Source organism: Cavia porcellus, unplaced genomic scaffold (assembly GCF_034190915.1).
Source record: "Cavia porcellus strain 051 isolate PalLab524CR breed Dunkin Hartley unplaced genomic scaffold, mCavPor4.1 scaffold_1, whole genome shotgun sequence".
Classification (NCBI taxonomy): Eukaryota; Metazoa; Chordata; class Mammalia; order Rodentia; family Caviidae; genus Cavia; species Cavia porcellus.
Window position 1 is genome coordinate 183,351,278 of NW_026947484.1, and position 10,977 is coordinate 183,362,254.

Below are 10,977 nucleotides of genomic sequence, written 5' to 3' on the forward strand. Positions count from 1 at the left end.
TTAATATTCAGATCTTTGATCCATTTAGATTTTTACTTTAGTATATGGTTATAGGCATGGGTCTAGTTTTAGTTTTCAGCATATGGAAAGCCAGTTTTTTCCAATACCATTTATTAAAGAGACGGTCGTTCTCCCATTAAACATGTTTGGGCCCTTTATCAAAAGTAAGGTGGCTGAGTGTGGTTGTATGTGCTAATCTATTCCACTGATTTTCAGTTCTGTTCTGATTCCAGTACCATGTTGATTTTACTGCAGTTGTTTTGTAGTATAGGGATTGTGGTGCCCCCCGCCTTGTCTTTGCTGCTCAGAACTGTCTTTGCTATTTTGGGTCTCTTTTTGCTCCAGATGAATTTGAAGAGTGATTTCTCTAGATCCATGTGGTATGTTGATGGTATTTTTATTGGGATTGCATTGAATCTGTATAGCCGTTTTGGGAGAACAACCATTTTCACAATATATATTCTTCTTATCCATGAGCAAGGGATGTATTTCCATTTTCTGAGATCCTCTTCAATTTTTTTCAGTGTACTATAATTCTTCCTATATAGGTCTTTCACTTCTTTCGTGAGATTAATTCCTAAATATTTCATTTTTTTGGTTGCTAGTGTGAAGGGTGTGGCTTCTCTTAATTCTCTGTGATTTTGTTGTCAGTATATAGAAATGCTATTGATTTTTGAGTATTGATTTTGTATCCAGCTACATTGCTAAATTTACTTATTATATCTAGGAGTCTTCAAAGGAGTTTAGGGAGTCTTCTATGTAGAGTATCATGTCATCTGCAAATAAAGATAATATAACTTCTTCTTTTCCTATCTTTACCCCTTTTATTTCTCTCTCTTGTCTAATCGCTCTGGCTAGTATTTCTAGTACTATATTAAATATGAGCACAGATAAGGGACATCCTTGTCTTGTGCCTGATTTTAAGGTAAAGGCCTTCAGTTTTGGGCCATTTAGTATGATACTGGCTGTTGTTTTGTCATTGATGGCCTTTATTATATTGAGGTAAAAATCATCCATTTCTATTTTCTGTAAGGTTCTTATCATAAATGAATGTTGGACCTTATCAGAAGCTTTTTCTGCATCTATAAAGATGATCATGTGATTCCCACTTTTGGCTTTATTGATATGTCAGATTACATTTATTGATTTACATATGTTGAACCATCCCTGCATGCCTGGGATGAATCCCACTTGGTCATGGTGTATAATCTTCTTGATGATTTGCTGCATCCTATTTGCCAATATTTTATTGAGGATTTTTGCATCTGTGTTCATGAGGGAGATTGGTCTGTAGTTCTCTTTTTTAGTTGGGTCTTTCTCAGGTTTTGGTACTAGAGTAATATTTGCTTCCAGGAATGACAGGAAGGATTGCTTCCCTTTCTATTTCATTGAAGAGTTTGAGATGTATCAGCATTAAGTCTTCTTTGTATTTCTTGTAGAATTCTGCAATGAATCCATCTGGGCCTGGGTTCTTCTTTGTAGGTAAGGACTTAATTACATTATCAATTTCCTTATTGGTTGTTCAGAAGTTTTACATCTTCTTGCTCTAGCTTTGGTACGTCATATGTTTCTAGGAATCTAGCTATTTCTTCTGTGTTATCAAACCTATGAGAGTAGAGATTTTCAAAATAGGTGCTGATGATCTTCTGCCTTTTTACAGAGTCTGTAGTGATTTTGCCTTTTTCATTCTTTATTGCATGAATTTGAGCTTTTTCTTCCCTTTTTTAATAAGATAGGCTAGGGGCTTATCAATTTTATTTATTCTTTCAAAGAACCAACTCTTTGATTAATTGATTCTTTGGATTGTTTTCTTAGTCTCTATTGCATTGATTTCTGCTCTGATTTTTATAATTTCCTCCCTCCTTTTGGCTTTGGGCTTGTCTTGCTCTTCTTTTTCTAAATGTTTGAGGTGTAGCATCAGGTTATTTATTTGTATTCATTCTGTTTTCCTGATATGGGAACTCAGTGCAATAAATTTTCCTTTGAGGACAGCTTTCACTGCATCCCACAGATTCTGGTGTTATTCAGTTTCCATGTGTTTTTGAGATTTTTGCTGTATCTTTTATCATTAATTTCTAATTTCATGATGTTATGATCTGATAACTTTCATGGGATAATTTCAACTCTTTCACATTTATTTAAATATGTTCTGTGGGCTAATATATGATCTATTTAGAGAATGTTCCATGTACTGTTGAGAAGAATGTGTATTCTGATGTTGTTGGATGGAACACTCTGAATATATTTATCAAGTCCATTTGTTCACATATGTGATTCAGTTCTGTTATTTCTTTGCTGATTTTCTGTCTGGTTGATCTGTCTCTTGGTGTCAATGTTGTTTTAAGGTCTCCTGTTATAATTGTGTTACTACTAATTTGGTTTTGCATTTATGTTAATACTTGCTTTATATAAGTGGATGCTCTGAAAGTTGGTGCATATATTTTAAGATTGTTATCTCTTCCTCTTGAAGTTTTCCCCTAACCAGTATGTAATGACCTTTTTAAACTCTTCTGATCATTATTAATTTGAACTTAACATTGTCTGCAAACAGAATAGCTACCCCTGCTTTTTGGGGGGTTCTTGTTGCATGAAGTATTGTTTTCCATCCTTTGACTTTCAGTCCATGAGTATCCTTTTGGGTTAGATGGGTTTCTTGTAGACAGCATATGGTTGGATGTTGTTTCTTGATCCATCCTTCCAGTCTTTTGCTTTTAATTGGTGCTTTGAGACCATTTATATTAATGGTTATAACTGTTATATGTTGGTTTATTATTGACATGTTACCTTTCTGCTGTTGAATCTTTCATTCTGTTTAATTGTCTGCTTTGCTTAGTTGGTTTTTCCTAAGTGTATCTAAATTATCTTTCAGTATTCTTTGCAGTATTGGCTTGGTGGTCATGAAGTTCTTCAGCTGTTCTTTGTCATGGAAGTATCTTATTTTTCCATTGATTTTGAAGAACAGTTTTGCAGGGTACATCAGTCTAGGCTGGAAATAATTTTCCTTTAGGATCTGAAATACTTCACTCCATTCTCTTCTTGACTTTGTTTGTGCTGAGAAGTCTGCTATGATTCTGATATGTTTTCCTTTATAGGTGATCTGTCTTTTCTCTCTTACAGCTTTTAGTATTCTATTCTTATATTGGATTTCTGGGATGGTGATTATTATATGTCTTGGTATAGTTTTATTTTGGTTATGACTATTTGGAGTTCTATATGCTTCACTGATCCTGGTGTCAGTTTCCATTCTCATGTTTGGGAAATTTTCAGCGATTACTTCTCTAAAATATCTTCTTGACATCCTTTATGTTGTCTCCTTCTTTTTCCTTTATCCCTATCAATTGTATGTTGTTTTTCTTTGCATCATCTTGCAGCTATTGAATTGTTACTTCCTGATTCCTTGTTATTTTTAAAAGATCTTGCCTTTCCTGTTCATTAGATGAAATCCTGTCTTTGGGGTCAGAAATTCTATCTTCACTTTCATTGAGGTGATTTTTACAACTTTCAATGGAATTTTTGTTTTCCTGTGTATCACTTTGCATATGCTTTATGTATTCTGTTTGTTTCTTATATTGTTCATATAGGGATTCTAACTTTTTGTTTAGTTCCTCCAACTTTTAACTGTGTCTTCTTTAGATATGTTCAGCATCTCTTTCATTTCTTTTATCACTTCTTCTTTTACCCGGGAATTTATTTCTAGTTTGAATTCCTTTAAAGCTTCCCAGAGTTGCTACTTTATTAAGCTACTATTATTTCAGGTATATGGCATTTATTGTTTTCTATGTACATAGCTCCTAAGGTTTCTTGGGATGGGCTGGAGATTTGAGATTGCATTTTGGTCTTTTGCTTTGCATTTTCCTATATATATTTCTGTGCTTCAAGTGTTGTTCCAAGGCTTCCTCTGGATGTGTTGGAAATCGTCTCCTGTGCCCTAGGCTCCTGGGACTGAATGGAAGTTGCTGAGCCTGGTCCAGTTAGGCCCTCAGGCCCTCCTGTGCCACATTCAGTGTTCCAGGTAGCTGGGCAGTCACCTCACCACTGTGGATGATGGGTTAAAGCTCTCCCAAAGCGAAGACCAAATGTCCTGGAACTCACTTCATCTACTCTCAAATCCCATAATTGAAGAAGGTCACTGGATGTAATTTATTTGGTCTACAAAACCTTACAAGGCTAGTCTGGTGTTCCTGGGCTCTGGATGGGTCCTTGAGCTCTGGAAGAGATGATCTTAAAGTCTCCCAGGGCTCAGGGTGATGCACAAATTTACCCCAGCTGTCTGCTGAGTTTCCTGGTTTGATAGAAGGTCACTGGGTGTGTTCTGGGCAGGCTTGAAATCTGCCAAGCACAGCCTAGTGTGGCTGGGCTATGGGCAGGTCCTTGAGCTCTGGAAGAGATGTTCTTAAAGTCTCCCTTTGGCTCTGGATGGTGTGGACTTACCCTAGCCACTAGCTGAGTTTCCCGGTTTTCGAGAAAGTCACTGGGCGTGTTCTGGGAAGGCCTGAAACCTGCCAAGTACAGCCCAGTGTGTCTGAGCTCTGGGTGGGTTCTTGAGCTCTGGAAGAGATGATCTGGTAGTATCCCCAGGCTCCGGATGAATTTAATGTATTTGTATGCATCAGCAAAACCTATTAAAGATCATTTACTATTAATTTTCCATGAAATCAATTAGGTTACTTTTTCTGTTTTATAGTCCTTTGGTTTAATTGACAAATTTTATATAAATTGCTTATATTTTCTGCATGGTTAAAGGAACTGGAACACAAGAATACACAGGAGATTGGAAAAGTTGGTGTTCACTTGAGACTTAGAGTCTACAGACAAAAACACATAAAATGTGAATGAATATATAATTACTAAAGTCACTTCATGTATATGATAGTTCCATGAAAAATTAAAATGGAATCAGAATGTCTTAGGTCAATATCATTTTAAAAAGTTTTTAATATTAACTTGTTTTGCTTTAGTATTTTTATATAATTTCCTTAAAGTAATTAGCCACACCTTTTTACTACTTAGCCTATTTAAAATTGCTGGTCAAGAAGGAGATATCTTCAACTTGAGTTGCATGGTGGGATGTGAGGTTATTCTTGAAGATACTGAGATGAAAGAAGTGCATAATATACACACCTGGATTCATACCTCAGCACTTTCCCATCTCTATTAGTTAGAGAGTGTGTAAGAGGTTATAGTGATTGACTACCATCAAGGCTTGGATGAGCATAGAAGTACTCATTTTTATTTGTGTGCTACTTTGAGTTACACTAAATCTGTTTGGATATGCTGTATGCTTAAGAGAAGGTGAGTTCAGGGATATAGTGGTTTGTCCCCAACCATGGTTTCTTTAAGAATGTAAACTCTTTTTTTCTACTAGAGCTCTGTATTGGTTAAGTTGTAAAGGAAATGTGATTTAACGTTCAGTTTATTGTGGGAAGTAAAATAAAGTAGTGGCTGAAGAAAAGGATTTGCATCAAATTAGATTTATCCCAGCTCCACCATGTACCTGATTTGTAAACAGTATAGGCCATTAAATCTGTCTTTACTCACATTGTTCATTTGGAAAGTCAAGGTGACAAAATGACTGATGAAATTGTATTAAATATTATCATAACTAACTCACAGAGCTGTTTGTATTAAGTTACTACATGTAAAGAATTTAGAAGTATGATTGAAATACAGTAATAACCTAATAAATATTCTGAATGTTTTATTTACCATTATTACTGTTAGTATTATCAGCACAGCCAGTGCCTCATTCAATGAGCACTTAGGTGCTTCTTTCTTTATATTTGCTAGCACCTTGTAAATAAATCATTCTCCAATGGAAGTTCTTGTTAGCCCTCATTTCTTTGACATTCAAAGCCTTGCTTTTGTTCCCTAGATAATTTATTTGCACACTCTATAGTGCATAATTATTTGAGGTGATGACTTTTTTCTATGGTACTGCAAATGTCAGTCCCTACTGATAAGCATTTGTGCTGGATGAGAGTTGTTTAGATCATCAGCTGTGTCCTAAATGCATCACAAGAGGAACTGTCAATTCCTTCTCATGGGCCTTTTATGACTCTTTGAAAACAGTGCAGAGATCTTTGAGAAGAAACAAATTGCAAGCGAGACCTAGGCAAGACTTCAGACCATGGAGAGACAGTGGAAGACAGACGATATTAAAATCACTTGGATGAAGTTTCCTGAAACATTGTATAAAAGTTACCTGGTTGGGTGGGAGTACGGTCCAGGTTAGGTTCAAACTTTTCCATTTAAGGCTTGGTGTCACAGCTTCTTATCATTTTCATGTGATAAAATTCTTTGGTTCTTATAAAACATACCGTTTAACAAGTCTATCCCCTAGAAATCTCAATTTCTAGATTGATCTTGATAATACCTTTGACAAACATTCCAAGGGATCCTTATATTCTGACCAATTTAGGAAATTTTCAAGATGCATTAAAGTCAAATAGCATAGAAATTAGTTGTGTTATTTGGATGCATGGGAAATTACTGAAATATGTTTTGTTGTATGTCCTCTTTTATCTCAATCTCCTTTTTTATTATTTACTTTTTTATCTTTATCTTTGTAATTAAGGGAAAAATAAAAAATAGCAGGATATATTATAATAACCCACTTTGATTTCCTATTAACTTGATTTGAAACCCTGTATTGCTTTCACCATGTTGTTTTGACTGATTTTCCTCTATTCTGTTTTGCTTGATACTACCAAGTTCGAGAGTACAGGCAACGACTGTGAAGACAATAAGATTCATTATGATGCCCATTCTGGTTTGACTATTATCTTCTTTTGAAGTCCTGCAATGTCTCCAGTGTTTTGGTTTTATTGGTTTTGTGCTTTACTGTTTTGTTCAATTTTATTATAACTGATGATATAGGCAATTCTTTTTAAGATAGCAAGAGGCATTATGGTAACCAATGTTGATCACCTTGCATTTTGTTTTTACAGTATGTACTATGTCCATCCTTTTGATTTGACTGACTCTGTTTTGTTATGCCACATTTGTTTTATTCTCTTCAAGAAAAGTAATAAGAACTTTGGGAGTAATAAAACCCAAAATATGTAATTGTCATGTACAAAAGAGAGGAAAAGAAAGTGCTCTAAAGGATATAACTGCATGTATATTTAAGTGTATAAGACAGATAACCATATTACTGAGTTGTGTTAGATCATTGAATAGAACTGTTTGCAATCTCACTGTTTGAATGTCCACTTTATATGCTTTAATTTTGTAACTTGAACAACTATTTCTAAGGTGACAATATGCAATCTATTAACTAGTGATTTCCTACTGTTTATTTTTTTCTGAAATTCTGTATAACTTGTACCCTTTTTCTGTTCTTTTTCTCCTTAAATAAAATTAAAAAAAGAAATTACTGAAATAACAAGGATCAAATAAAAATCAATTGAAATCTAATTAAACTCAAAATTGAAAAACCCCAAGAATATTTAGAAAAAAATTAAAGAGATATTTATTAATCTAGTGGAATGGGTGAGTTCTCAGTGATCCGTGAGTCAAATGCTTCCTGTGAGCAGTGTATGAATATATCTGAAGGTGGTGCACAGAGGTGGGTCATGGTGAAATGCTCCCAAAGTCCTTGGAACCAAGCCTAGTGTGTGAGAGCTAAAATGGTAAGATTTCAGAGAAGTTATAACACATTGAAGCCAATCACATTTGTGAGTAAAATATTGGGAACATCAAATATAAATAATGCAAGCAAAGTAATTAATTGGATATTACGTCAGAAAAGCCGAATTAAATGTGGTGCAATTATGTACGCTATATATTAATGAGCTATTTCTTCCATTAATAATGTTGTAATAATAGGACTCCTCATCAAGGATAGAATAATGAATAAGCAATCAAAGGAAATTCAATTTATATATATCTTGCTATCTTGAGAATAAACAGCAAAAACAAATTTGGGCTAAGCAGAATTAACTCCATCCCAGCCCACATTATTGGTGGAAAATGATTCTTGCAGATATACCTGATATCTGAGGACAATTTTCAGACTTGCAAGGATCCAGCCAGTATTAGAAAACAGTGTTACTGGAATACGATTTCCTTTGTGTTCCTGTACCAGCACTTCCTAGCTCATCCACATGCTTTAAAAATACAGAAAAATGTGAAAAAGATAACCTATTGAACTGAGGGGGACAAAATTTTCATTTCAAATTTTACATGTTTTCCTTTGTCTATATAATAAAATTACAATATGTGTATGCGTAATGTTTGCTATTATTTGAAATTAATGCTTTTATAAGTTGGTGTACAGATGGGGTGAACAATATGTTTAGTACTTTTCTCCTCTTCGGACACTAGTATCATGTTGTGGTCAATAGGATCTAACAGCAGAATGTATAAATCAGGATGCAAATAAAAATAACTGTGTTGTTTTTGTTCCTCATACAAATTTATTGTTGCTACCTTTGGAGTGATTTTGAGTTATTAGAGCTGGGCATCAGCTAGGACAGAGAAAAGTTTTCTCACATAGTCTAAGGACTTTTGGATTACAATCAACAACAGTGCATACTTCATACTTTTTTTCTCCTACATGGTTTCTTCTTCAACACATTCATCCATGACTGAATTACTCCTTTAGAGTTCTGCCTTGTTCAGGCTGAGACTTACTGTGACAAGCATTTCAATTTTCTCACCTCCCCTAAACCAAAGGCTCAGGGGTTGTCTTTGTGGCAACAATAAGTATGTTTTCCATAGAACAAAGCCATCAATCTCATCAATTTCATGACATTTCTCTAATAAAGAGGAAGTGATGTGTATACATTGGTCTCATTTTTCCCACCTCAAATGAAGTCATAAAAGACAACAAAAACACATCCATTTGCATTATAAAATTATAATTCTTACAATTTTCATGCATATATTAAATATATTCATGACTTTTCCTAAGATGTTTACAGTAAATGGATCTTTAATTCTGCAGTGTAATCACTATAGGATAAAGATCTTTAGTTCCTCAAACTTAATCAGTCAAGTATTTGACATACTTTAAAAAAATAACATTTGGTATACAAGTGTTGATTAATTCACCAAGACAATGAAGTACAATGTGAGAACACTGTGACCTTACTCCCACAGCTCCTGTAACATCTCCAGATTGTCACATCTTTACTCCACCCCATGCATACGATTACAATGGTATCAATGCTTCTTAGGATAAATTTGTGCATATACAGATATTTATTCATTACCCACATACACATCACAAATAAACAAAGTATTCCTCTTCTATATAATATATTTTTTTACATTTAATCATTACAGAGACTATGAGGAATTCTTAATTGATGGTGTTTTTGGTTTTAGAAAACATGTATATTGTTGATTAATTTAAAAGATGTATATTTCTTAAACTTGAAGAAGTTGCTTTTCATGAGATATTTCAAAAGTTGTTGAGCTCAAAATTCTACATTCTCGCTATATTAGTTATTTTCATAGAATGCCAGTATGTTACTCTAAGCTTATACAGTAAGTCAAGTATGAAACAATGAACAGTTGCCTAATTTTAAAGTTAATTCTTTTCCTGGAAACAAAATTCTTTGTAATTGATTTATTAATACTGAAAGCACTGAAGACAGAGAACATGGGTGAGTTCCTGTTGAAAAGTTTATATTACTATTATAAGAGTTTTGGTTTATAGCCCTATTATGCAGTTTTCCAGATAATGTTGGAGATTGTCTAGATAAGTGTGCATATTACACTACTTGAGGGTGGATATTAAGGCAGTACTTAAAGGATTTTTCATCAGCAATTTTTTCACAGCCACTTTTACCTCTTTGTTCCTTAAACTATAGATAATAGGATTCAACATGGGAGTTAATACAGCATATATCAAAGCCATAAACTTATCTATTTCCTGTGTATTCACTTCTGAGGGCTTCAAGTACATGGAGAGAGCCGTGCCATAGAACAGAACAACCACGGTCAAGTGGGCTGCACATGTAGAAAAGGCTTTGCTCTGACCATCTCCTGAATGGACTCTCTGGATGCTGGAGAGGATGTAGACGTATGAAGTACAAATGAGCAGCAATGGCATGGGCAGAAGGAGTGCACTGATCGCTAACATGATTAGCTGCACTGTGGAGGTGTCTACACAAGCCAGTTTCAAGATAGCTAGAATTTCACATGTGAAGTGATTGATGACACTGTTTCTGCAGAAAGACAGCTGCAGCACAGCCACTGTCTCCACCAGGGCAGTGAGGCAGCCTGTCACCCAGGAGCCAGCAGCAATCTGCACACAGACCCTCCTGTTTATGATGATAGGATATCTCAGGGGATGGCAGATGGCCACGTACCTGTCATAGGCCATCATGGAGAGCAGTACACACTCAGTGGAGCCCATGGCAAGAGAGAAGTACATCTGAGAAGCGCATCCTGAGAATGAGATGGTGTTTTTCCCTACAACAAAGTTGGCTAGCATTGGAGTGAGCACAGAAGAGGTATACCAGATGTCCAGAATGGAGAGGTTGCTGAGGAAGAAGTACATGGGGGTGTGCAAGTGGGAATTCAGGATGGTGATGGAGATCAGAATTAGGTTTCCCAGCAAGGTGAAGAGGTACATCAGCAGACACAGAGTAAATATGATGACCTCAATTTTGGGGTAGTGGGAAAATCCCAGGAAGATAAAAACCGTTACAGATGTCCAGTTTTCCTGAAGCATTTTATTATGATATGTTCATTATACACACACAGATGTATTAGTATCATATGTTATACATATCGAACAAATGATCCCCCTTTCACATTTTCTGCCATATTTTTCTTCGTGTTATATTATGTACTTATATCGTTCTCTAGGTTACCAACTGTTATGAATGCTTGAACAATCTTCTATTAGTATAATTTAAGTGGGAAATCAATAGATAAATCCTCAGATTACTATTGTTATCACAAGATTTTCTTCTTTATGAGTGTTAAGGGGGGTAGACTAGAATTGGGTTTAGTTAGTAAACA

General features: G+C 35.1%; 1 protein-coding gene across 1 annotated transcript; it reads right to left on the reverse strand.

The window, feature by feature from the left end:
• Positions 1-9,724: 9,724 nt before the first annotated feature.
• Positions 9,725-10,684, reverse strand: LOC134473870 (olfactory receptor 13F1). Its single transcript, XM_063239624.1, has one exon. The coding sequence runs from the start codon at positions 10,682-10,684 to the stop codon at positions 9,725-9,727; it is 960 nt and encodes a 319-aa protein (XP_063095694.1).
• Between the last annotated feature and the right edge of the window lie 293 nt (positions 10,685-10,977).

What these genes read in the sequence shown, in the direction of transcription:
- LOC134473870 (XM_063239624.1), bottom strand. Translation starts at nt 10,684, where the DNA reads ATGCTTCAGGAAAACTGGACATCTGTAACGGTTTTTATCTTCCTGGGA.